The sequence below is a fragment of the Lissotriton helveticus genome, chromosome 7 (assembly GCF_964261635.1).
Source record: "Lissotriton helveticus chromosome 7, aLisHel1.1, whole genome shotgun sequence".
Lineage (NCBI taxonomy): Eukaryota > Metazoa > Chordata > Amphibia > Caudata > Salamandridae > Lissotriton > Lissotriton helveticus.
The window spans coordinates 740,930,392-740,958,212 of record NC_136068.1 but is presented as its reverse complement, the minus strand read 5'-3'; the positions used below and the strand labels follow the sequence as shown (position 1 = coordinate 740,958,212).

The 27,821-nt window shown below is 43.8% G+C and overlaps 1 protein-coding gene across 3 annotated transcripts in view; it reads left to right on the top strand.

Moving 5' to 3' along the window:
• LOC144769073 (E3 ubiquitin-protein ligase RNF14-like) overlaps positions 1-23,128 on the top strand; it is a 140,903-nt gene extending 117,775 nt beyond the window's left edge. For all 3 annotated transcript variants that reach the window (XM_078653072.1, XM_078653073.1, XM_078653071.1), the window contains 3 exons: positions 5,857-6,029; positions 6,401-6,531; positions 20,935-23,128. In XM_078653072.1, coding sequence (XP_078509198.1) covers positions 5,857-6,029; positions 6,401-6,531; positions 20,935-20,992 — 362 coding nt within the window. In that variant the 3' untranslated portion in view covers positions 20,993-23,128. The remainder of the gene's footprint in view (positions 1-5,856; positions 6,030-6,400; positions 6,532-20,934) is intronic.
• The last annotated feature ends 4,693 nt before the right edge of the window (positions 23,129-27,821 follow it).

The following is a 27,821-nucleotide window of genomic DNA, read 5'->3' as shown; positions in this document are numbered from 1 at the left end:
AAAGAAGTTGACTCCAAGGGTCCAAAGGCTGACCTCATATTAAAGCTATAGGCAGGGACAAAACAAATTACGAGAGGCCTTTCTTGCAATTGCCCAGATCCACTGGCCATGAACTCTGCTGGTGGCTACTACTGGAGTGAGTCTTGAACCCCAAGAGCTATTGCTGATTACCGGAACCCTGTGCTGTGTCAATGCATATTCCTCCTAACATCCTAGGAAACCTGGGACGTAGAAACTTTTTGTCTTCAAGAACCTCCGAGGGAGCAGGGCAAACCTGCCAAGCAGATCCAGCCTGTATGCTTGCTTCTGGGCTAGAGAATCAGGTTTTTCCAGCTTCGATATCTTAGGCAGCAGCAAGTTTGATTCAGTGAGAAGTCTCAGTGAAGGTATCCGACCTCACAGAGCCCTTTTTGGTTACAGTCGTAGCCTTGCCTTGCTGAAATAATCAGAGCTCCAAAAAAGTGACTATCTGGCCTACGAGCGAACTTCTATGCGTGCAAATTTCTAATTTCTCCCACTTGAAGCTTTCATGCCAAACCTCAACGGCTTCACCAGGACCTCATCAGTTGGCTATCCAACCTACTGGAGCCCTCCTCAGTCACTGCCTGCTACATTGCCTTGCTGCCGATTTTTGACTTCCTTATCAAGTGTCCCAAGGTACAGGGCTGGCTTTAGTGCTGGTGGTGCCTGATGCGACAGTCTTATTTGGCACCCTCCATCTTGACATCCTTCTCCACTAATTCCCTCACTAGCACTCTCCAACTGTCCCCCACCTCTCCATTGTCCCTCTCTGACGTACATTTCATTTTTTTTAAAGTGCCTACTCATAGTTCACTCACACTCAGTTTTGTGATGTGCATGGTACACGTTATTTGAAGCAGTCACATTATCCCTCTGTGCTAGTTTATGATGAGTAAAAACTGCGACTAGACACAATTCTGATCTCTCACCAGCAGTAACATTAATCACCAGAGTTATCTTAACATTTTTATTGTTACCTGAAAACTGCTGGAAGCACAATAAAGTTTTCATGTGCTTTTAAACCTGTATGTTTGAACACATCACCCCCAACCGAAGTCAAAGCCAGGTGCGGCTATACCAGTTGCACATCCCTAGAATTAGCCATGCCAAGGTAAGTCCGCTGATGGGGTCAAACCTGGTTACTGTATCCAACCTGTGCTCCTTAGAGGTCAGCCTCAATCCCGCATGGTGCCAGTGTATCACTACCCGTTGACCATGGTTGGCGCTTAACACTTTTAGGCGCTATATTTATTTAAAACTAAAAATCATATCTCCAGGTCTCCTTATTTGATTGGTTGTTTTGGTGTAATTTTATTTATAAACATGTACTCTATTATTCTAAATTGGTTTGGGATTTTTCTTGTGCGTTTTTTTTACTTTATTACTGTTTTGGTGTTGCATAAATACTTTACACATTGCTTCTAAGTTAAGCCTGACCTCTCTGTGCAATAGCTTCCAGTGGTTGAGCTTAGGTTTATTTAGTGACTTTAGTGGTTCACCCTGACATGGATTGTGATTTCTTATTTGAGGTTGGCAGTTACCATTCTCAACTAATGCACCAGTTTCTTACACAGCCTATATGAAAGTAATTAGCAAACAGGTTGTGGAGAATACCCTGGCTGCTACCTTCATCTTTGTAAGAATATTTGTCTCATGAGCTTTGCATGCAAAAGGCATGAGGGTAGTCCAAGTGGCTGCCCTACATATTTTTTACAAGTGGTACATGCCTTTGGAAAGAACCCAATTCAGCATTAGCTCTGGTAGAATAGGAATAAACTATTGAATATTGTTCAAGTCCTTTTTCACCATAAGCATTCTGCATACACACGACAATCTGCCTAACAATTGTGGCATTTGCTACTTTTATGGGTGTGGTCAGATAATCTTTCACACCATCTAAGGTGATAGGTGATCAGAAAGCAGAGTAGACTGAAAACAAGTAATCATTCTTTCCCTGTAAAACTTAAACTCCAGGTTTTGTGCAGTTTCTTCATCCAGGAAAACATGACTGTTTTTTTTCCTTGTTCAGATACAATTATGTTACAGAAATAGTGGAACTTTCAGCTTCATGCTGAGAAATAATCACAATAAAGAAGTTACTTTTCTCTGGCAAGAGATCCTGGATGGGAGGATTTAAGAGAAGAGCGTTTGTACAGGGGTTCATCAAGCATGTGATCAGGAGCCGTATGAAACCATATAAGAAACGAAATACTGTCTTGGAATTGTATTACAAAGCACACATCCCCAACATGCCATGCTGTGCTGCTGCATAGGTAATCATTGTGCCACCGTGTCTTTACTCTGAAGGAATACACTGCCACCACAACACAATGCCAAAACAAAACCTGGGCCACCAGCAATTCTCCCATGAAACCCAGTGTGCAGCACATAAACTCTGCTCTACTCCTCCATTGCCTGTTGAATTTTCCATTCACATTTTGGGTTACAGCATTATGATTGGGTTACAGTAGATGCCACAAGTCACAGAGTAAGTCAGTGAGAATAACTCGGCAAATTCAATCGTTAAACTCCAGATTGTAGATATAACTTTCTAGGCAACACCTCCTTCAAGACATAGATCGATTAATCTATGATTTCGTCTACAATATTTCCCATAGGGTCAGTGATGATCCAATGACTGAATTATTTCAATATTTGAGAAAACTTTTTGTTCAAATTCCTTATTTCTATTTCTACGATGCTATCATAATTGCCAGCCACAAATGGCCTCGAATGTAAACTTCGCGTCACACTGGCATTAAGCGTCCAAACTAAATATGAACACTTCTTTTCTCAAGAAAGAATCGTTTTCTTGAGAAAAGAAGTGTTATATTATATCCACAATCTGGAAATTAACGATTAAATATGCCAAGTACATCAAAGTCAAATATTTGGCCCATATCAAGCAGACAGCCATAAAACTTATTTAGTAAATTGTGGCATTCCTGACGAAGGCGCAAAGTGTGCCGAAACGTGCGTTGAAGACTTATCTCTTGCCACAGATTATTTTATTTATTTTATTTAAATATTTTTATTGATTGAACAAAAATGACAGACATTTCACTCATCTGCTGATAATCCCATTACATCACGTCATATTGTTCACATATATAAATCAAGTTTGGCAAAGGTATACTTTACATAATTTGTGCTCCATTCCCCGTCATCCTCAGTTCTAACTCTACCATTGGTGACACACAAATATCTCCTTTGTACAGATTCCATTTTGACCACTTCCTATCCCATTTCTTCGGGCACCCCCTAGCAATAAATACTTCCTTCTCGGCTATCATGCATTTATCCATTTCCTTATTCCACACTGCCACTTCTGGTGGTCGACACAGATTATTTTTTATTGTAATTTGTGTATATCATTGCAACATTTTGTAAAATTGATTTATTGTTGATGTAGTAATACACTTTTTTAAAAAAAAACAAGGTTTACCATCTTTTTGGTGTCCTTTTTATAAAATTGTTTTTATATTGTTAATGATTGTTTAATTGAAAATAAAGACTGATATATATATATATATATATATATATTTCATGGTCGTTACACTGAGTTCTTTATAATTTTGTTTGTATGATTATGTTGATATTAGTGAAATTGTTCTTTGCCTAGGAATTTATTCTCTTTTGCATTATTGCCCTTCCCTAGGAATTGTGAAATCTATTTTACAGGGGCTCCTTGATACCTACAATTAAAAAGATGACTTTTCCCATCTTGGTCATCTAAGAACACCGACCATGGGGCCCTGTTGGAATTTTATAGGGAAAAATCAACCTGCATCCCTACTATGTAAATGCGCAGTGCCCTGATTCCTGGTCTCATACTGCTGTCACTTACCAATGTAATGAGATATCACCTGCTATGATGCTTTTATCTGCATTTTACGGGTCAAAGGCCAGCCAACCCGTAATTTTACATTCCCCTAACTTTGACTAGAAATGTCTTGGTGGAAATGGTGTTAGTTGCTGCAGTAGATATTTGTTATGAACTACTGTTACTTTGCACTTTTTTGTTTTTAATCTTGGAAGTGGTTTGCTTTCTAATAAAATTGTTCATGCACCCACTATCCAATTTTAACAATAGCACTTTCACTCACAATTTTTTGTTTAGCACTGCTTCCAGTTACCACTTTCTAGAATACCTATGTCTACATTGTGGACATACCATCTTGTGACATGGCCCAAATGATGACAAAAAGGGCGGTTCAGAGTGTGTAACTGATGGGAACATAATCACATCATGATCAGTCCCGATGTATTTCACTGAGTTCACAGGAGTACAGGTTACAGAGTGGACACAGATTGAACGCAGAGTTAGTAGTTATCCCAGACCCACAGTTATTTCCTGTTAGTATAGTTGCTGCAGTCTGCCAGGCACTGAAGCGAACATCCACCATGGGAGAGATGGGCCTTTGCTGTCCTTTTCATCAAGAGCTTTCGCTTAGGGCCATGTAGGAACTTTTTAGGGAAAATCAGTCTGCCTCCTACTACTTAAAATATGGTTGCAATGGCTTGGGCTAGCTTTCCTGATTCTGGAGCATTTAGACCCTCTCTAAGAGCGGCCTTTAAATTCCAAAGTGCCCAGTAACTTGAATTCAGAGTCTTCATTTATGGCTATGGAAGACCCTTGAAATCAGCACAACGACACACATTGCTGCACCCTACTCCCCCAGAAACCTATAACTCCTGTAACTTCCGTGCCCCTGGAATTATCGGGACCCACTGTAACGTCAATTTTGGCGAGGGCAAATAGTGGTTATTTTTCCAGTGCACTTGCAATTAATGCCTATGTGCATACCACACTGCCAAGCCTCAGGAAATCATCGATAATATTTGGGAGCCTGGGCAGTGGAACAACACCCCATCATCCGCTCAGCCTCTGCTCCAAATCCTATAGGTGTGCACTGTCTGATAATACTTGCCTGATTTGGAGCGGAGGGAGAGTTGAAGAGTGAGCTCTTTGCTGACTTTGGTGGAAATATTACCATGCCCTGAATATTACTGTTGTGATGACGTAAAGCTAGATAGTGATGGTGCAGATCTGAAAATGCACTGATGATTACTGTGTGGGGTATATATGAGCGTGTACAAAGAATTAATGAGTGATGGTGCATACTTGGCCTAGTGGCCAAAGTTTGCAATTGCAGTATAGAACTGGACCAGCACTGGAGCCATATGAGTCGATATCTGAACATGCATTGAATATTACATGGTACCTTAAATTTGAATCTGAAAATGCATAAAAGTGGTAACTCGTGGCATATTGTATGCACTTGTGGCACACTGGTGCCCACACCTGTGTTAATGCTTCTACTGACATAACGATGGTAATTCTTACTGTACTTTTCTCATTATTGGTGCAAGTGTAGTGCTCAAATTGGCTTGTGTAATGCTTGAATTGGGTTATTACTGGTAATTCTTGAAATGTTCTAACATTGTCACTATTTCTGTCTGGTGCTTCAGCCTGGAAGATTGGTGTAACCTGTCTGCCTCAATCTGCATACTCCGACATTCAATCATTCATGCACTTTGTCATTCAACCTGCCATTAACTCATACACACAATTTCGCCAATCAGTGAACCAACACTTTCATTGATAAGAAATAGCCAAACATGTTGATTGTTGCCATTGCTTGTTTCCCATAGTAAGTAAGAACGTGGAAAGTAGGCTAGTTGAACAGATGTAAAGTGTGAGTGTTCTCTTTTAAAAAATATGTTAGGGTCCTGCAGTTTAGGACCTGAATGAGTAGAGGTGAAGAATGTGCTTGAACTTTGATCTCTTTCAACTCTAGCATTTAATTTGTTTTCTGTGTATTTCTTAATAAGAAAAGCTAATAGCGTTGCGCAACGAGTACCTAGAAGCTGATGAGACCACTAAAAGATTTCTGGAGAAACGTTATGGCAAGAGGGTGATCCAGAAAGCTGTAGAGGAAATGGAAAGTAAAGATTGGCTGGAGAAGAACTCTAAGGCCTGCCCACGTTGTGGCACACACATCCAGGTGAGTTCAGAAAGATTTATGGGAAAAGATCAGTATTGTGGGGCTAAATTGTAAAATAATAAGCAAACCAAATATTTAGCATTCACAGCATGCTTAATATTTTGCTATTGCACACACAATTTAGAAGTGTCCTCTTAACCTCTGCTGTGCTATATTTTGCTGTTTCTTCTGCCTCTTTCAAACCTTTCCAATGATGTGGAAGAAATCAGTATGTTTTTACTTCTAAGTTTACTCATGCTTCCCATCCGCGCTATCTTAAATAAAGCGCACATTTAACCAGCAAGGTCTAAAAGTGCTTTGTGAATCGAATCCCAAAATGTTACTGGTATTTTAACAAGTTTCTTGTATGCACTACTTTTTTGGGTTGATAGAAAATCGATGGCTGCAACAAGATGACCTGCACTGGGTGCGCACAATACTTCTGCTGGATATGCATGGGTTCGTTGTCTAGAGTCAATCCATACTCCCATTTCAACGATCCAGGATCAGGGTGCTTTAATCAGTGAGTATTACCAGTTCCTTTTTTCTATATATTTAACGGAACAGCGCTCCTGGTTGTTGGTTTTTTTGTATTCTAATGTCCTCAGTCAAAATCATCCTTTTCAGTTTTTAAAGACTCTTTGAATTTAGCTCCTTTACAGTTAAAAGATTAAAACATAAACATCTTGCATCCTAAAAATAACAAAACCACACAATTGTTGTGAAAACCTAAAAAATGCAGGAGAAGATGATGTTAAAAAAGGAGATGCTTGCTCAGTGAAAGTAGGGGAGAAAGTCCCAGATTGGGTACGTTCTAGAAGTAAACTTCTGCAATATGAAATTATCCTATGTTCAAGAAATTCTTAAATACTCCTATTTCTAATGGATTCATCTTCCTGCAGTTTTCTCTCCTAATGAATATCCTTTCAGATGTCAGACTGCTCTGGAATACTTTTACCCGGTAATAACGCTCCATCCAGATGTAGCTTTAACCGCACCGTTTCCTCTCTATCATGACTATATCTGTCTCTATTAGGGGGCTGCCAGTATGCTGGCATCCTTTCCTATTTTTCCACTTCTCAGCCCTTAGCTCTCTCCTGCTTAATCTATGAAAATTCCTCAGATTTTGACGGTGACCAAGTCAAATGTTTCATCAGTAAATCTCAGATTCCAAGCCCTACCCTAGGTGCAGCAACAATATGTTTTTATCAAGGTATATCCAAGCTTGGGCAATTGTCTTTTTGAAACGCGGAGCCCCAAATGCTTGTTAAGGTGCGTCTTCGGTGCATAATGACTCTTCTTCATGACCTGGGCTTTATTATCAGCTCCCAGAAGTCCTATATTACTCTGACACATTGATTGGCCTTTGTAGGGGTTTAGGGGGGTCCTGGGCACTATCCTCTCAAAGGATTTTCGTTCTGATAGGATCATGAATATTCAGAGGTTTCTAAGGTTTCTGACTTAAACACAACTTCCGGTTCTACCGGACTTACATTTGCCTGCCCTCATGCAACCTGTTGGTACTACACACCAGAGGCAGGTGAGGACCTTCCTGTGGTGTTTGCAACTGCATTGGTTACAGCCTCATGGCAGTCACTAGCTGCAGATTTCTCCATAGAGTCAACATGATCTGCACTGGTGCATCCCCCTCCACTGAAATGGTTAATCTGTACAACCTTCTAAAGACTCAAGCTACCATGGTCATGGACTCCTCACTGGGCAGGGGTGTTCATTTGGGCAACAAGATGGTACATGACCTTTGGTCCATGTGAGAGTAGGATCTGCTCATACATTTGCTTGAGTGGGAGTGAAGGTCTCATCCTTGACAAGGAGCTGTTTCTCCCTTCCATCTTTGAATTCAGGAGAGTGTCTTGCAGATTCTGTCAGAAATCTCTGTCACAATCCATTACAACAACAGTCATGGCGGGGCAGGCTTGTGAACTCTGTCTGGCTAGGTAATTCATCTAGTAGTTTGCGCAGTGATGGGGAATTTTCTTGAAAATAACTTATTTTGCAGAGTCTTTCAGCATGAGAGGGTTGGCTCTAAGTCCTCTCTCGCTGTATGGCCATGAGTGGCTACTTCACCCCTAATTGATGAAGATTGGTGTGTGCATCTGTGAATCTCTTTCCCATGGCTCTATATGGGAAGTATCTTCTGGTTTTAGCCATACACTTCCCTCTGAATGATTCCCTTGGTGAAGACAAAGGTCATTTAGTCTTATGGCCTGCTGGACATGTTTCCACTGAGTCTGCTTCTGTTGAAGGTATTGCAGACGGTGGGTGAGGACTAGGCACAGTAGAACCTGATTGGGCAAGGAGGATTACATATGTCAGTCTGTTATCACTCAGCATTCAGCCACCTGTTCCTCTCTTGCAACAAGATGGAATGAGATTGAGCAGTCACTATATGCATGTATAGAAAACCTCACGCAACAATTGTCCACTGTGAATAACTAATAGCATTTTTAAAGCACCAGTACCCCAAAGGGCCCTTTGATGCTGTTACTAAAAACTGTCTGGCGAAACAGGTAAATCATCAGCTTTATCTGAAGCTTATCAATTAGGTTCACAGCCTGAAGTCTAGTGCATTCCATATCGTGGGAGCCTGAACTGGTGTGGGGGGCCGTGGCCAGCAGCCAATTGGGTAGCGCCACTTTGAGGGTGCTCCCGCTGGCCTTCCCTAATCTGACATCCTCTTTGTATTGGGAAAATACTGCACCCAAACCCCTGCAAAAATTCTCAGGTTGTGGAGATGTGGAGACTGGAGACTTATCAGTTGGAAAATTGAAAATCAAGAGCATTACGGAGTCCCTCCAAACAACAACTTGACTCGAGGCTGCAACTAAAATGATGGCTAGAGAGCAAAGCTGTATGCAGCAGTATCCCAGTCCCAGCGCTTGCCTGGAATCACATGAACTGCACTGCAGCCTAGACTGGGAACAGAACTCTGGGCTGAGTAGAGAAGTGATCCAGGCAGTTGAACAGGACCGACCCACATCCCAGACAGTGTGTGCAGGAATGGCTTACCTGGCTGTTGGGCCAGGCTACCCAAACCTGAAAGGACGTGCCCACCAATCACCGTAATCCGAGACAAACTAGATTGACACAAGCATGCTTTGACCATTGTTCCACCTTATATAGAAATACACATTAGGGCTCAAGTGAGACTGTATGTATAATCCTTGACTTCGTGGCTCGCCCTAGATCAGACGTGGAACTCAGGGCTATCAGATCAGCCTATAACAGCAGAGGAGATAAGGGGCTTTCACTTGAGCCCAGCGTGAAATAATAGCCCTGAGGCAAATGGAAAGCCAATTGAGTGTTATTGACCGTACTCCGAAATTCTTGTACCAAAGCTATTGCAACTATATAACACTTCTCTTGAGATTGCTTAGCTCCATGAAACGGCCAGTGAAGCCCTGGTGGTCTCGCTACTAAGACCTCAGTGAGTTATGCTTGATATGGCTTCATGATTATCTCCCTGAAAGGCCAATGTAGCCCTGACGGTCTCGCTATTAAGACTTCAATGAGTTATGCTTGAAATGGCTTCATGATTATCTCCCTGAAACGGCCAATGAAACCCTGGTGGTCTCGCTACTAAGACCTCAATGAGCTATGCTTGATATGGCTTCATGATTATCTCCTTGAAACGGCCAGTGAAGCCCTGGTGGTCTCGCTACTAAGACCTCAGTGAGTTATGCTTGATATGGCTTCATGATTATCTCCCTGAAAGGCCAATGTAGCCCTGACGGTCTCGCTATTAAGACTTCAATGAGTTATGCTTGATATGGCTTCATGATTATCTCAATGAAACGGCCAATGAAGCCCTGGTGGTCTCGCTACTAAGACTTCAATGAGTTATGCTTGATATGGCTTCATGATTATCTCCTTGAAACGGCCAGTGAAGCCCTGGTGGTCTCGCTACTAAGACCTCAATGAGCTATGCTTGATATGGCTTCATGATTATCTCAATGAAACGGCCAATGAATCCCTGGTGGTCTCGCTACTAAGACTTCAATGAGTTATGCTTGATATGGCTTCATGATTATCTCCTTGAAACGGCCAGTGAAGCCCTGGTGGTCTCGCTACTAAGACTTCAATGAGCTATGCTTGATATGGCTTCATGATTATCTCCCTGAAACGGCCAATGGAGCCCTGGTGGTCTCGCTACTAAGGCCTCAATGAGCTATGCTTGATATGGCTTCATGATTATCTCCTTGAAACGGCCAGTGAAGCCCTGGTGATCTCGCTACTAAGACTTCAATGAGCTATGCTTGATATGGCTTCATGATTATCTCCTTGAAACGGCCAGTGAAGCCCTGGTGGTCTCGCTACTAAGACTTCAATGAGCTATGCTTGATATGGCTTCATGATTATCTCATGAAACGGCCAACGAAGCACTTGTGGTCTCGCTACTAAGACTTCAATGAGTTATACTTGATATGGCTTCATGATTATCTCCCTGAAACGGCCAATGGAGCCCTGGTGGTCTCGCTACTAAGACCTCAATGAGCTATGCTTGATATGGCTTCATGATTATCTCCTTGAAACGGCCAGTGAAGCCCTGGTGGTCTCGCTACTAAGGCCTCAATGAGCTATGCTTGATATGGCTTCATGATAATCTCCTTGAAACGGCCAGTGAAGCCCTGGTGATCTCGCTACTAAGACTTCAATGAGCTATGCTTGATATGGCTTCATGATTATCTCCTTGAAACGGCCAGTGAAGCCCTGGTGGTCTCGCTACTAAGACCTCAATGAGCTATGCTTGATATGGCTTCATGATTATCTCAATAAAACGGCCAATGATGCCCTGGTGGTCTCGCTACTAAGACTTCAATGAGTTATGCTTGATATGGCTTCATGATTATCTCCTTGAAACGGCCAGTGAAGCCCTGGTGGTCTCGCTACTAAGGCCTCAATGAGCTATGCTTGATATGGCTTCATGATTATCTCATGAAACGGACAACGAAGCACTTGTGGTCTCGCTACTAAGACTTCAATGAGTTATGCTTGATATGGCTTCATGATTATCTCCCTGAAACGGCCAGTGAAGCCATGGTGGTCTCGCTACTAAGGCCTCAATGAGTTATGCTTGATATGGCTTCATGATTATCTCCCTGAAACGGCCAATGAAACCCTTGTGGTCTCGCTACTAAGGCCTCAATGAGCAATGCTTGATATGGCTTCATGATTATCTCCCTGAAACGGCCAATGGAGCCCTGGTGGTCTCGCTACTAAGACTTCAATGTGCTATGCTTGATATGGCTTCTTGATTATCTCCCTGAAACGGCCAATGAAGCCCTGGTGGTCTCGCTACTAAGACCTCGATGAGCTATGCTTGATATGGCTTCATGATTATCTCATGAAACGGCCAATGAAGCCCTGGTGGTCTCGCTACTAAGACCTCAATGAGCTATGCTTGATATGGCTTCATGATTATCTCCCTGAAACGGCCAATGAAACCCTGGTAGTCTTGCTACTAAGACTTCAATGAGCTCCGCCTCGTCTCCATTTTGAAGACTGATATAGGATTAGAAAAAATTCTGGCAAACACCTTACTCCCCTGAAGCCTCATTTGGTGCATAAAAATCAAAACGCATTAATTTCAGGTTGGAATACATCTCTAACTATCCAGCAACTATTCTACGTGATTGGGAGCGCACCCATGTCCTAATTTAAAGTTGTGGAAGTTCGCTTTTTATTGGGAAAATACAATGGAAAAATGCAGCTGCCCTTTACCTTTTCCCCCACATATTTTACCCAGGTTCACTCTGTCGGTGAAAGGGCGGTGAAACTGTCTGGAAATGCACCAAACTTATGGGGGAAAAGTGAGAAACATGTAGAAAGGCTGGTTGCTTTAAAGCTTCCCATCTACGATTGCTGGAAGCCCTGTCCTCCAGTGTTGGGTGCGCATATTTCACCTGCCTTTTCGCAGTTGGTGGTTGTGTGTGTAAAATAGGCATGTATATTTTGTGTTCAGAATTGACACATACCTAAAAAGTATAACATTTCTTTCTACTGGCATGCTGGTTCACTGCCAAGAAAACCTACCTCTGAAAAAACTATTTTGTAATCAAAAGTTTGATTCCGGTGATTGGCTTGATTACACAGTTTCACAATTTATTTGATGCCTGACATAAATGTATATCCTATGTCTCCACCATGGCGTCCGCAGAAATGTTTCCAGGGCGGGCACATTTTTAACTTCATCACCATCCCCCTTGCACCCTTCTCCCCCTCCCCCTTGCACCCTTCTCCCCCTCCCCCTTGCAGCCTTCTCCCCCTCCCCCTTGTACCCTACTCCACCTCCGCATTGCACCCTTTTCTACCTTGCACCATTCTCCCCTCTGCCTTGCACCCTTCTCCCCTCTGCCTTGCACCCTTCTCGGCCACCCCCTTGCACCCTTCCCACCCAATGGAGGGGGCTGCCACCTGGAACAATGGCACCATTTCAAAAGCATGATGGACTAGGGCTGGCCCTGACTGGGCCCACAGACGCACTGGCGATCCAGGGGGGGGCAAGAGCCCCCCCCCCGCGGACGCCCATGGTCTTCACCACACCACGGCCTTCACAAGATTCAAACTCGCAACCACAAATGCACTTTTTTCAAAGGCATCCTTCAAAGCTTCAGAGTCAGTGCCCTGTGGTGTGAAAAACTTCCGTCTTTTGTGCACTTGTTTTATATATTTACCACAAGAATGAAACGAATGTAATTCCAACAAGGCCTTGCACACATTTGCCTTTTGAGTCCGTGTCCCACGTGTGCAAATCATGATCCCTTCTGCATACAGCGCTGGTCACAGAAAAGGTCTGGTGACTGAGCGCTTAACTGTGCAGTCATTCTAAGTGCCAGAAATCTGCATCCTGAAGAAGAGATTCGGTTTTCCATAAATAGAGTGCGCACATTTTTATCACCTTACGCGGATTTGTAAAAACCGCATGAGTGGATAATGTGTGGTACTGTGAGTTAGCTATAAATGAGAGCCTCGGTGTAAATCCCTTTCCACTAATGTTGAGAAAGCCTTTGACGCATTAGGCTGGAGATACCTGCGCCAGGGATTACATAAATGTGGAATAGGCAGTTAGTTCCATGATGAGAAGGATTCAATTGTTATATACAAAACTCCCGGCTTGAGTTCAGGTTGGTGAGTCAATTTCTGAGACGTACAATGTTAATAGAGAAATGCAGTAGGGATGCCCACTATCCCCAATCTTCTTTCTCCTAGCATTGAAACCCTTTGCTGTACCACTGAGAAAGGGCATCGAGGAATGGGGTATTCCTTTGATACATGAGATCTCCCGATACGCCGATATTTTACTATTTATGAAAGATGGTTGGGGCAGTCTATGGCAAGTATTTAAAATCCTAAATTTAACAAACCTATTGTCAGGAAGTTCGACCAATTGGAGCAAATCTAGCCTATTCCGTATGTCTACAGACATGCCTCTCACTGAGGCTTAGACACAAATACCGGTACTATCTTGGAAACCTTACCCATTTTGGTACCTGGCTTATTAGAATATACCAACTGACCAGGGTGGGCTGGGGTTTCAGATGTGAAATTCCATTACTTAGCTGCAAGTTACAATCACTCAGTTGATGGATGGGTGGTCAATGTATTCTGGAAGACCGTTCAAGATGGGAGTTTATTTATTATGCAGGTACAAAAGAACTTGTTTCTCAACTTTCTTCCTTGAATCCTTTGATGTCCCCCCGTTGCTCGCAGACCGCATATAACCAGTCCCTGTGGGCTGCAGTGCCGTTGAAAGATGTCCCAGAGGGCACAAGTACTTTACAGCAATGGCGTAGCAATAGAACCTGCAGCCCCCACGGAGCTGGTGGCCCCGAGCTCAGGTCCTCCCCCAGGCAGTGTGCACGGGCAGCAAGCCCCTGGCTTGAGAGCTCTTGACTGGGTCCTGAGCATGGGTGGGCCCCTCCATGTAATTTGAATTTGCGGGGTATAAGTACAACTACTGTCAGATTTCTAGATCTGCCACTACTTTTGTGTCCTGTAAAGCCAGTGTTGCCTCTCGCTTCACTGCAAAGGCTCCCCACCCAATCCAGATGCTGCTCTCATGCTGTACCTAGCATCAGAGCAGCACCTAAATTGGCCTGAGCGGGCTGGTTTACATTCGCTCAGGCACAGGGAGCCTCAAGCTTTTCTCCAACCCGGCTGTACAACACAGCTGAGTTGGAGAAACCTAATTGCTCATGTCTGTTTGGCCCGCCTAAGACTGCTGGCAAAACTGAGGTGCACTTATAAGTGCCTACCCCTCCTACCTACTGCTGACATGCAGTTCATCAGCATGGCACGCCCTACCCTCAGCTGGCAATAAGGTAAGAAAAATAAAATGACAATAAAATGGTTTTGTTATCATTTTATTTTTCAGTGGGGTGACTCTCCTCCGCCATAGTTGAGGAGCCGCCCCTGTGTACTGTGCAAAGAGTCCAGCTATTCTTTATAAGTGGAAGGGGCTTGCTCTAGCAATCCCAAGGTGCTCTCTTAGGGGGTAGTGTAGTTGAGAACCCTTAGGCTTATCATAGGGGATTGCTAGACAACTTCTGTAATGACACAGACAATAAATAATACACATTAATTAATATGGAGATCTACAGCAATTTATTTTAAAAATGACATGTTTTTATTTATATTTAGATACCAAAATCATCACGATCAGGTAAGTACGTTTCAAGTTAGAAATATTCACAGTTATTTAAAGTCGACACTGCAATTTCTGAAGCGGTACTGTTATCCTATGGAGGAAAGGCATATACTGCAAACAGGTACCTTACAGTGACTTACAGGATCAATCTTCTGGACTTATGGTGAGTATGGGGCAAGGTCCAAGGCAGCACCAGCAGGTCACCTTGGGCAGCTCTGTGGCGGCCCGGTGCAGAGGTGCAACACAGCATCGGGTGCCCCGTTGAAGTCAATAGGGATCGTTCTGGTCAAAAAGAGGTTGCAGGCTGGGACTGGGGGGCAGGTCTTGCTAAACCAACCAGGGGGCTCAGCTCTCACGATGGGGACACCTTTGGTCCTATTCTCCTCTGCCCAGGTGGCCAGGTTTAAAGGTGTCCTGAGGCATCAGGTTTCTGTCACTGGAGACACTTGCTGTGTAAGGGGCTGGCACAACGAGGCTGCAGGCGGTGTCAGAAGGTCCACAGTTGATAAGCCAAAGGTGGGCTTCGGATATGGAGCGTCTGGGCATCACGCTGGCATAGTGGGCACACTTTAACTCGGGCTAGGTGGCACAAGTGCAGTGGTGCTGTCCGATGTCAGGTTTTTGGGGATCCGGATTCCTCGAAGCTCTTCTGTGGTGCCTGCAGGATGCAGTGGAGCAGCTCCTCTATTCCACGAGAATTCCTGGATCTTGGGTGATTGCTGTAAGTCCTGCCAGGCTTTTGGAGGCACAGGCAGCTGCAGAACGGTTTCGTCTTGGGTGCTTTTGTCGAGGACAGCAAGCAGGCTGATAGGGTTGACGCCAAGTCAGTTGCTGGTCTTCTCTTCTTGCTTTTGTGACTCTTCAGCGTCCATCTTCTTTCAGGTCAGCAGGATCTGATTTTCTGGTGTCAGGGGCTCCTCTAAATACCAAATGTTGATGTGTAAGGAGAGTATACGATAGTAGCCAATGGGCTACTTACCCCTAGGGTCACGACGCCTCCTTTAGTACCAATTCCTGTGGAAGCGGGCATAACCCTGTCCCAGACTTGCACATTCTGCCTTCACAAAGATGTGTACCATGTCCTGTTTTCACTTTTGTCTGCACCAAGACATGCAGCGTGCAATGGCAGTTGCATCAGTTAGATGAGGGGTCCCTTATTGTGGCATAGTACATGCTGCAGCCCTTAGAGACCCTCTTTAGTACCCTTGCCCTAGGTATCTGGGGGACCATTTACTAGGGACATAGAGTGGTGCTAAAGGTATTGCCTATTAGGGGGCAATTGTACAGTTTTAAGGAAAGAGAGCTGGTACTGGGGACATGGTTAACAAGAACCCAGTGCACTTTCTGTCAAAATTGGATTGAATGCCAGGCAAAAAGTGGGGGTGACCATGTCAAAAAGGGGCATTTTCCTACAACTAGGTTTATGGTTATGCTTAGTTAAAGTTTAACTATATTGTTCATTTATTGTTTCTTCATGTACAAACTGTTGTAGGGACTCCTGAGTAGGATGTTAAGCAACTAACACGATAAATATTCAGTATAAGTCAGAAAGATATGGTGTATGTATAGCTTAAAATGTGTCATTGGGTGCTCTGTGTGCTGCAATGTTTTGTGAATTATATATTATCACATATTCAAAAATGAATGCATGTTACAGACCTCAGTTTTACTCACAATGTCCAACAGACTCTATTATTACATAAATGCCTGTAAAGAGTATTGAAAAATCAATGGGAGCCTGAACTGAGAAGGAGCAGCTGCTCTTAAATCTAGATACCAGTTAGTGCTCCTTATCTTTACTATGAAGGTCCTGCAGAGGAATGTACCAAGTGACTTTAGAGGACGGAACACAAGTTCTAGCTAGTTGAGACTTTTACAGTGTAGTTGTATACTGGGAGCTAGTGCAGTGCTCCAAATGGTGCTGGGACATGGTTTCATCTCTTCCGCCTAGAAAATCCTAGACCATTGCATACAACACACATAGAAACTGTACAGAAAGGTTTTTGGGAAGGTTAATATTTAAAGCACTTCACTTCCCCAATCTAAAATGTACTGTGGTTTATGCCTTTTAGTTGGAAACAGCAAAACTTAACCTCAGCGATACTCTGAAGCTTGAGTGATCCATCAGAGAGAATTTCTGACTCGCTCCAGGTCAAAATCCAATTAAAAAATGTTGGCTCTTCTGAGGTGGTGAGAGAAGGTCTTCCCTTTGCACCAAATATTTTAAGTACTATTTTGGAGTGATTTATTTGTGGATAGAGTTCATTCACCTCTGGATGTCCCAGATCTAGGCCCGGCCTGGATTCATTAGAAACCTTTTTTATAGATCTGGATTTCTTCTGCAATAAATTGCAGTGACGTATGACAGTCTTACAATAAATGAAAAAGTGGTACAGATATCTATTAAACAGTGTGGTGGAACAGTGATGTTGTTGGCAAGACTCTGTAATCAAGAGTGCTGGTTTCTGATAGAAATGGTACTTGCTTGAAGTGTTGAGGTCACTGATCCACGAAAGATTTAAACCATCTAACTGACTATTCTAAAGCTCCTGCCACTTTGGATAACTGCTGAAAAAGGATTGCATGGTCCACGTTCTTGGAGGCCGCAGACAAGTATAACATTACAAGAATGGAAGCCGCCTACACCATGGTCTAAAACCCTACTGGATAAGAAATGGGATTTGTTTGAAGTCCACCCAATATTGTACATGTTGGACTGTGGTCTTTTGTTACTATATTGTGACAGAACTTGCAAGGTAGTTATTGGCCAAGAAATTGGCAGCATCAGAAGAAAAGAATTAAGGCTTCTTTAAAAATAGTGTCACTAAGCCTTCTTTAAGTAACTTGGGGCCTGATTTAGAGTTTGGTGAATGGGGTACAATGCACTTGTAATAAAGCAGATGGGATATCCGTCATGTAGGATGGAGCACGCTTCTGTCATACTGTAAGTCAGGCCCTTTGGAACAAAGGACTTTTGCATAGATATAGTTATCAGGTTGCATATAATGGGTGCAAAGACGTTGGAATGTTGTATGAAAAGCCAAGCACGGCATGCAGTCTCTCATATGGAGTCAGTGGGTTAACTTTTTTTTAAGACGCAAGCTCCGATCAGTCTGATTAAGCTGAAATATGTTCTAATTACAAATTGGTGAGGCTCTGACAAACGCAGATGCATCTGGTTATTTGGTATTCGGGATCAGAGCTTGACGTATTTTCTGAATTTGTCAGAAAAGTGCTTATTGGGCTTGTCACAAAGCGGTTTAAAGGGAGTACAAGTTGTAGCATTACAAGAATTAACAGCTGTTGCAAGTGAAGTAAAAAGTATTGTTGGCTGAAAGCTTTTTTATGACTCTTTTAATTAATTGAGTTGTCAGCAACACAACAGCAGTACATATGGTGTCAAATAACACCAAACTTGTGTTCTTCTATGGATAAATGTGGACTAGGGATCCCAGATTGACAGTTCCAACAGTATTAATCTCAACACACATCTGGTTGCCTCTCTCTTTTACACAACATGTACGTCAAAATGTTGGCACCATTGGCCAGATATCTTTCTGTATTCTTTCCTGATATATCAATCAATCAGGGGTTTTAGGGCGCGCTACTCAAGGGCCTCAAAGCGCATGGGGAGGGGTGGCAGCTCCGGTCAGTTGAAGAGCCAGATCTTGAGGGTCTTCCTGAAGATGTGCGGGGTGGGGGTACGTCTGATGTCGATCGGGAGCCCGTTCTTGGTCTTGGCTGCGATGTAGGAGAAGGTTCTTCCACCCGTTCTTGCTCTGCGAATTCGCGGGGGTTCGGCAAGGGCAAGGTGGGCGGATCTGAGATTCCTTTTGGGTGCGTGGAAGGAGATTCTGTTGTTGAGATATTGGGGTCCGGTGTTGTGGAGGCATTTGTGGATGAGTATCTTGAAAGTTACTCTTTTCTCAACGGGGAGCCAGTGGAGGTTTCACAGGTTTTGGGTGATATGTTTGTGTCGAAGGATGCAGAGGACGAGTCTGTTCTGTATGGTCTGAAGTTTGTGGAGAAGAGTCTTGTTGATCCCGGCGTAGAGGGCGTTTTCGTAGTCCAGTCTGCTGGTTATGAGTGCATGGGTGATGGTCTTCCTTGATTCGGGGGGGATCCATTTGAAGGTCTTCCGGAGAATGCGGAGGGTGTTGAAGAAGGTGCAGGCAACAGCGTTGATCTGTCGGCTCATGGAGAGGGAGGAGTCCAGTATGATGCAGAGTATTCGGGCGTGGTCTGTGATGGTGGGGGGCTGCCAAGGGCGATGGACAACCAGGTGTTGTCCCATGCAGAGGGGGAGGGCCCGGGGACGAGGACCTCTATCTTCTCCGAGTTGAGCTTCAGGCAGCTGCTGCTCATCCAGGATGCAAAGCCCTTCATTCCTTATTGGAAGTTGAGTCTGGTGGTGATGGGGTCCTTGGTGAGGGAGAGGATGAGCTGGGTGTCGTCGGCGTAGGATACTATGCTGAGTCAGTGTTGTCTGACGATGTCAGAGGGGGGCATGAAGGGGAACTGCCTCCAGACCAAAAAAGTGATTTTCAGACGATGGGTTCCTCATCAACTGGATAATGTTGCTGCGCCTCCGAACAAGAAAAGCTAGTTTATTACCAGCATACACTGACAGCCAGTTGACAGAGGAGAAGCGTTTTTCGTGGCACAATAACTTTGACTGCACTTTTCCTTAGTGCCTGAGGTTATCAGCTATCCCAAGAGAGAATGTTGTTCTCTGATTCTAACAGCTAGCCTGTACAGGGCCAGGACAATATTATTTCACAAATCTGCTGTAGTTTGCTCCCTCAAGATAAACCTAATCTACCTGATCTATCAAAACAATAGGTCAAGACTTGCACCCCAAGTTAACATTGTTGAATCTCATGGCCTGGCTCCAGGCTTTCTGCATTTGTTTTGGCCATTACCGCCTGGACCCAGTAGTTTCACTGCCCCCATAAGATGCTACCCTACCTCGTTCTACTGGCCAAAGAAAGTCTTACATATACATCGTTTAGAAATCAGAACCTCGGGCCAGCTCTATGCCTTCTTCAGATAACCTGGAAGAGAGCATCCAATTACAAAACTGCTCGATGATGAGTATCTCTGCCTCTAGTACCTTTCACCACAGTAAGGCTAATTGTCTTCTTACAGTGAAAGTGACTGCTTATTCCAGAGGAAGTATGTCCCTTATGGAGGCATTGCACATAGGAGTGCTGCTACATGTCCACAAACCCCCACATTGAAAAACAGATATACCTCACCAAACCTTACAGCCTGGACCAGGGGCTGGCTATTTGATGGCTCAAGGAGTACTGTGTAATCTTTTGTGTCTCAGGTGAGCATGCTTCTAACTTTTAAGTATTAATGTAGTTAATGCTTGCATGTGCATGTGAATTTATTGAACATCCAATTCTTGGGAAGAAGTAAGTTAATTACTTGTAACTGCGGTCCTCCTGCGTTGGTATATCTCAAATTCTCATGTGATTCCCCCAACCCCACTCTTCCCTTTCCCCACCCAGAGGCTCACTCTGTTCATCTAATCTTTCACTCTTGTCTTATGAAATCTGAGGTGTGGTGGCTCATAGGGGGTGTTAAAAGTTCAGCACTGTTGTTCCATTGGCAAAAATGTGGGCAAATTTCAGTGAGTTGAATATACTTCTAAATAAACACGATTATTTTACCTCGGGCATGTTAATACTTTCTACTTCTATGCTAAAAAAAAGGATTCTTCGCTTACCGGCTGGTAATGATTCAAGCATGTGAATCTATGAACGAACTCAACCCTGAAGAACTTTAATTACAGGTAAGTAATATTTCTAAAGATTAATACTTGGTGATTAAGCCTCATTTAGCAGCAGGTTGTCATAACCATTTGCTTTATATTGTGTCCCTGGGAGATAAAGTCTAAAAGACAGATAAGTGTCTCCTAAGCATAACACTGATGTCCAGGTACTCTGAAATTTGTTAGCCTGTGGTGCTGGATCGCCGTGGAAGGAAGAATCACAGGTACAAACATCATTTGCAAGTGTCTATTATCTTGACCACTCTCAGAGTACTCGTTTCAACGTCAACCCTGCTAGGATCCGTTCATTCCATCTTTTACTTTAACCCACTTCTTTAAGCTTTTGATGTCCACCAAACAATGTTAATAGCCCGGTCTGTGTTTATTTTATTTATTTTGTTTCAATTCAATTAATTTTATTTGTAAACTGTTGATATTAAAAGAGAACTTGCTAACTAGAAAACTATCTGGATTTTCTTCAGGTTGTTTCGTGCCTTGGAAGGGGATGGTGACATTTGGGATGCCATTGATGACATTTAACAAAGGTTTTGAAAGCCATAGAAAGGAGGAATGCACGAATGACAGATGAAGCTCAATGATTTTCCCTTGATCGCACTTTAATCATGCAAAATGCTTAGCCAGCAGTTATTATGGCTGCAGGAAGCCAGGCTTTGCAATATTCTTATTTCAATGAAAGAACTTTTTAAACTCTTCACTTGTATGTAAGTTGGCAACTATACGCACATAATACTATAATTTGACAAAAAAGGAATAGCAAGTTTTGTAATTCGTATTATGGTTTGTTTACTGTTGAAATGTGTTCCTCAATAGGTGATTTTAGGTACACTATTTATTCTTCAAGGCAGACACGTGGTATAAGGCACCAAAAAGATTTCTTTGCTACACATTAATGTATTCTCATTTTTAGAGAAACATGCTGAACCTGGCTACGTAAGCCACAGTTTTGTTGCACTACAAAAATGCAAGATTTGTAGAAAGTGCCAATATAATTTGCTTGAGATCTGGATTAGACAATATAAAAAAAAGAGAGGGTTCCTTCTTTGTTCCTTGACTGACATCCAATCCCAGGCGGTGGAAATGAAAAGCCAGAGGCTGTTCAGTAGTCTGTTTCATTCAGATTCATTGCAGGGTCAGTGTCACTTTGACTTGCCCCAAGTTGTCCTGCCACCCTTTCTTCATTTCCAGCCTCAGGGCCGGCTCTGAGGTTTGAATTAGTTTCAAAACTATGGAACCCTTTAGAGAATGGAATGAGGCACGCGAAGAAAGAAAGTGTGGTTAAACGTGCATGCCCGCTGCCTCCATTTTGTGGCGTATGAAACAGTTCCATTTTTAAGCCTTCTCAAATCGGCTCAGCTTCAGAACGTTAGATTGGCATGGCATGCAAACAAGCACCTTGGTGCTGTTAAACTGGACTACGCTGTAATGAACACAATCTGAACACAGCCACGAATCACCACCACACGTACTCCAAAGTACATAATAAGAAAATTAATGACCATTCAGAAGGCACATAATGAAATGTGGGTAGTTTAAAATTTTTCTGAAACTACTGAGCATAGCATGCTTTTTTCCTCGTCCTTTATATACTTGAAATCTGCTTGAAAAGCTCCTTTTTCCGTTTGAATGGTCTTCTGTAAAAGTACATTTAACTGTGCCGTAGGTCTTCAGAGTTTTGGAGACTCCTGCACTAGTCAGAAGCACTTCGTAGCTATTTATGGAAAGAATGCTGAGTTAAGCATCAATACAGGCTCTGGTAAAGTATTAATAAAGGGGGTCTTAGAATTACGAGAACTAGTAAGTAATACCTTGAGATGTATATACCCACTAGGTATGCGTGCCAGCAGAAGTTCTGGTTGTCCGTGTGAATGTTTTCTTTATGTTTATAGTTAAAGCCATTGCTTGGTTAAATGTTTTCTTCTTCTAGTAAGTTTTATTGCACACAAACGTAAGCGTAAATACGTTTGTTATCAATGGACATGTTCATTAGTGGGATAGCATAACTTTGGATGATGTATTTACTAAAGTTTAGCTCACTCTGGCACTAGGGTGGCTGATCGATTCGGTCATTAAGATTCCTCTGCACTGTATGATGCATATTTACATTCTGCATGACATGTAAGAGTTTGAATAACAATTGGCCTGGTTGGAAGTGTGAGAAATAGGTTTATGGCATTTCTAGACCACCTAGCTTGATTTACTACTTTTGAAAAGATTGAGATTAATCTTCTCTTGAAAAGATATCTGCAAGACGTCTCTGCTTTTTAGGGTCACAAACTGCAATACCAAACATCAAGCCACTTCAGCCTTTAATTCTTCGATTACCGTAATGTCTCTAGCATAGATAGCTCAAAAAGGCCTTTATTTTTATGATACATATTATGGGCATTAAATCACGGCCTCTTTATCATAGATTATGCCAGGGCCCCCATTTGTGAGGTACCGTTTTGGTTTAATTTTCTTTGTAGCCATAAAAGCAGAGCACAAAAATGCCTCAGTGACTGACTTGTAAGCACAAGCTCCCACTTTCCTTTTTATGAACTCTTATAATGGTGTCTTCAACATTTTGTTTCTGGAACATTTTGCTACTAGAGACTTTTAACTTGGGAGTGGATCTCAGATGACTGCCCTCAATACAAGGGTTTTGCTAAAAACACAGTTCATAGCGCTCAGTGTCTTGTTTCTCCCTTTTTAGGTCTTCGCCTAGCGAAGGCTGCGCTTGCGCAGTCTCGCTGGGGAGAACTGATGTTTTGCAGAGTGTTGTCTTGAACCCGCCCCTCTTCTCCATTGGCTGGCTTCCTAAACGGAGGCCAGCCAATGGAGGAGAGGGGCGTCACTCTGTTTAAGCTCCCGTCTTTTTGGGATTCGGGGGTGTGTTTTTTACTTTCTTTCTCTCCTCTTCCCATTGGCTGGATTTTAATCTTCCTGCCAATGGGAAGAGGAGAGAAAGAAAAACACGCCCCCGAATCCCAAAATGACGCTGTGTTTCTCAGAGGCATTTCTGCTGGGCCTCGGAGAAACGTGGTGGTGTTTCCGGAGTTGCTCCGCTCGCCTCCCCCCCTTCCCTCTGCCGCAGCTCTGCTCTTCCCGCTCTCGCCTCCCCCCCCTTCCCTCTGCCGCAGCTCTCCTCCTCCCGCTCTCGCCTCCCCCCTTCCCTCTGCCCTAGCTGCCGCGAACACGGGAGCAGCTCGCCTCAATCTCCGCTCTCAGCCCCAATTCTCCGCGGCAGGAGGAGCCATTGACACTGCGAGAGGCAGAGCTCGGAGGAGGAGGGGCGGGAGTAAGAAGGTCCAGCCAATGACAGGCCACTGCACGGAACTTACACTCTTTCACAGCCAACCGCAGTCCCTCTCTGGCTGTAGTGGGGGTGAGTGCGTGGGGTCGGTGTTTACAGACCGGGGAATGTTGTTCCCGAGACGTTGAGGGAGTAGGAGGCACGGGTGTCTAGCGCTTCCCCAGGGACATTAGAACCGAAGAAGCTATTGGTGCGCAATGGCTCCCAGATCTAGTTGGTGCTGGCAGACGTTGACGTCACAACAGCGGTGGACATGGCGGCTGGAAACAAAGTTGCGAGAGAAACAAGTGCGCAGCTAGAAATCCCGGCGACCTCGCCGGCGGGGCGCTTCGACTTCACTAGGCAAAAGTGCAAGAGGTTTTTTTCTATTTCGGGTCACCCATCCCATGTGGAGAGGAGCACGACCTTTCTCCAAAGAGATCTGCTTACCCCGAGTCACCTCTGTCCTCGCCAACCTAAATGCATGACACCTTAATTGCGTAGTGGTGAGTGTCCAGTACATGACTGGAGTTTGTAATAAGGTGGCAGATTTTTTTCAACAGATTGCCTCTTCCTTTGACAGACATACAAGATGGGGATATTTGAACAAGTCAGTGGGACCTGTTTGGGTGAGAGAACAAGTGTAATTCCACCAGAAGGGAGTCAAGCGTAGGAACACGATCTGGTGTTGGCAGAGGCTAAGGCTAGGATTACAGGAGGGTGGCCTACTAAGAGCTTTCTTCAGAGTTGAAGGTATTTTGGGAGTTGACACGAGAGTTGTGAGAGGGGGAGAACCTGCCCCAACCCTACTGTCTGCCCTTGACTCGGCCAGTGCCTGCTCGCATCTACCCCAGTGAGTGTCGGTTCTCTCCACTCTTTGCTCCATCTGCTTACGAAAGTTCCCTCTAACTGCCCCTTCTCTTGCATCCCTACCTGCCCCAACCACCTCTCTGCCCTGGACCCCCCAAGTGCCTGCCCTCATCTACCCCAGTGTCAGTCTCTCCACTCTCTGCCCGATTTGTTCCACTAACTGCCCCTTCTCATGCATCTGTACCTGCCCCAGCCCTTTGGTTTGCCCTTTACACCGCCAGTAACTGCCTGCATCTACCCCAGTGAGTGTCCGTTCTCTCTACTATGTGCTGCATCACTTTCTACCCCATCTCTCCCTTAAATTCCCTCAAACTGCCCCTTCTCTTGCATCCGTACCTGCCCCAACCCTACGGTCTGCCTTTGACCCCGCCAGTGCCTGCCCTCATCTACCCCAGTGTCAGTCTCTCCACTCTCTGCCCATCTGTTCCTCTAACTGCCTCTTCCCTTGCATCTGTACCTGCCCCAGCCCGCCCTTGAACACGAACCTCATCCACTCCATTAAGCATAATTTCTTTACACTCTATCCCCACTGCCCCATATATGTTCCTCTGATTGCCCTTCTCCTGCCTCTCCATCTGCCCTTACACGCACCATCAATCTGATATATTTACGCCCCTGTCCTGCTGCCCTCTGACTCGAATACCTACTTTATCTGCCCCCTTGCTGATCCTTTCTCGTCCCTCCAATGGTCTCTATTAGCCTCTGACATACTTGCTCCTGCCTGGTTTACCCTCCAGCTGTCCCAGCTCCCTTCCTTAATCCCACCCTGCGTCTCTCAGCTCCTCTATCACCTTGATCACAACTTTAAAAAAAAACATGACCCAACCCTCTTTAATCTATCTTTCGAGTGCTTATTTTTCTTTCTCACTTTTTTCTCGATTTCTTATTTATTTGTCCGCACCCGTGGTTCCTGTCCTTGTTTCTCACCGTCCTTACTTATCTCGCTCCATTTTGTACTTTCTTGCTTTTATCCTTCACTGTTCATCCCCTTTTCATTATATCTTCTTCTGCGTAACCCTTCTCGTTTGGTATGATGTATTGAATTGTAGCATTTGCATAGCGCCTCATACCCCAGCATGACCTCAAAGCACTTTTGGTAGAACGAGTAGGAGGCCACTTTATTCATTGGGAGTGATTGGTAGACAGTGGCCTATGAGGGAAGACTTTTGGTGTTATGAGAGGTTTAGAGGGGTGTTCCAAACGTGGTAAAAGTAGCTGCACATATGTACGAGGGAAGTGAAGAGGAGTATGAGGGCTACAGTCACATCCTGCGTCTTCTTCCGAATTTGCTGCAAAGTAAACAACACCCGGGGGAAGAATACCGAGAGTGGGGTGATAATTGCCAACGCAGATAGGACCCACCAAAAGCCGCCTGGTTTGTGGCTCTGTGTGTGTGTGGCTCTGTGTGTGTGTGTGTGTGTGTGTGGCTCTGTGTGTGTGTGGCTCTGTGTGTTTGTGTGTGTGTGTGTGTGTGTGTGTGTGTGGCTCTGTGTGTGTGTGTGTGTGGCTCTGTGTGTGTGTGCGTGTGGCTCTGTGCGTGTGGCTGTGTGTGTGTGGCTCTGTGTGTGGCTCTGTGTGTGTGGCTGTGTGTGTGTGTGGCTGTCTGTGTGTGTGGCTCTGTGTGTGTGTGGCTCTGTGTGTGTGTGGCTCTGTTTGTGCTCTGTGTGTGTGTGTGGCTCTGTGTGTGTGTGTGGCTCTGTGTGTGTGGGTGTGTGTGTGTGTGGCTTTGTGTGTGTGGCTCTGTGTGTGTGGCTCTGTGTGTGTGTGTGTGGCTGTGTGTGTGTGTGTGGCGCTCTGTGTGTATGTGTGTGGCTCTCTGTGTGTGTATGTGTGTGGCTCTCTATGTGTGTGCGTGCAAATGCAATAGGTCTCGCATTTGCGAAAGATTAAGCTATTGCCATTGTAAATGACGAAGCCATTTATTTCTCTGTTCTCAAAACCAACACAAATAAAAAGTTTGTCATTTACAATGCCAATAGCTCTAACTTTTGCAAAGGCGAGACCGTTGCATTGTGAATGCTTGTTTGTAAAATTGTAGAAGAAATTGTCAGGGTCTCTTTGCATCACTCTTCTGAAAACGGACTGTTTTTGACCTGAATACCCTTGGTTGAGAATAGACCAGCATGAATGTTCTGACAGGGATTAAAAGTGAAACCAAAATATTTGTCCTTAACATAGTTTGAGTAAACTTCTTATTTATTTTTAAAATAACAATTAAATCTACACTTTTGAAACCATCCTAAAACGGTAGTTATGGGTTTGCATTTTACAATTGTATTATTAGCCGAAAGTTTGTCATCATGATTATTTTTAAAGATTATTTGTCCATTGATTAACAGAAACCTAAACTTTGCCAAATGCTGTTTACATTTTGAGGCGTCCTATGACTGTTGCTTAAAGGAGCTCAATGTCAGATGGCTCCTTCTAAATATCTTTGAAAAAGGGTATTTTGGGAAATCCAGAACAAATATTTTAGTCCAGAGTCGCACTTCCCCATTGACCACCTGCTGCTGTTTTCCATGCAAAATGTCTTTCATTGAAAATAGGTGAGATCAGAGTTGAAAGCCACAATATTTTTGAAGGTGAGAATTACTTTTTTGACTGGCATGACCCATCAGTGTAAAATCCACATGATCCCACTCTGAATGTTCCATATGATTTGTCAGTAGTGTGTGGGAAAGACACATTTTGTGAAAGCTGCAGTGGTGCACCATTCTTCTCCCAACCAGAAGTTCCTCTTAAATGGAACAGTCCGTTTACACATTAAAGACTGGTGTCCATTTTTATGGTTGGTATCTCCTCTTGGGCCTTAGAAATGTGTGCGACAGTGGCGGGGAGCAAAGGGACTTCTGAAAATTAGAAACATTAACTATATGTCGTCAGATCTTTCACTGCAAATCATGTGAATAAGGTCACTCTTGCTTTTCTGTTTCTTTCATTATGGTCACTGAGTAACAAGATTTCAAGCAAGATGGAATTCAGTTCTTAAGCAAACATGCACAACTTCGTGGTAGTGAAGCAAATTTTTTCCAACAAAAAGTGGGAATTTGTACATATTGCAAACGTTTCCTCATTTTAGTAATGTTTACCATAATCTTGTTAATCATGCCGTCATCTTATGTTATGTAACATTAATTTTTCTTTTGTTAAATATCCAATAACATTCAAGGCACACCGAAGCATTCAAAAAGAAGAGAAATGTGGTGT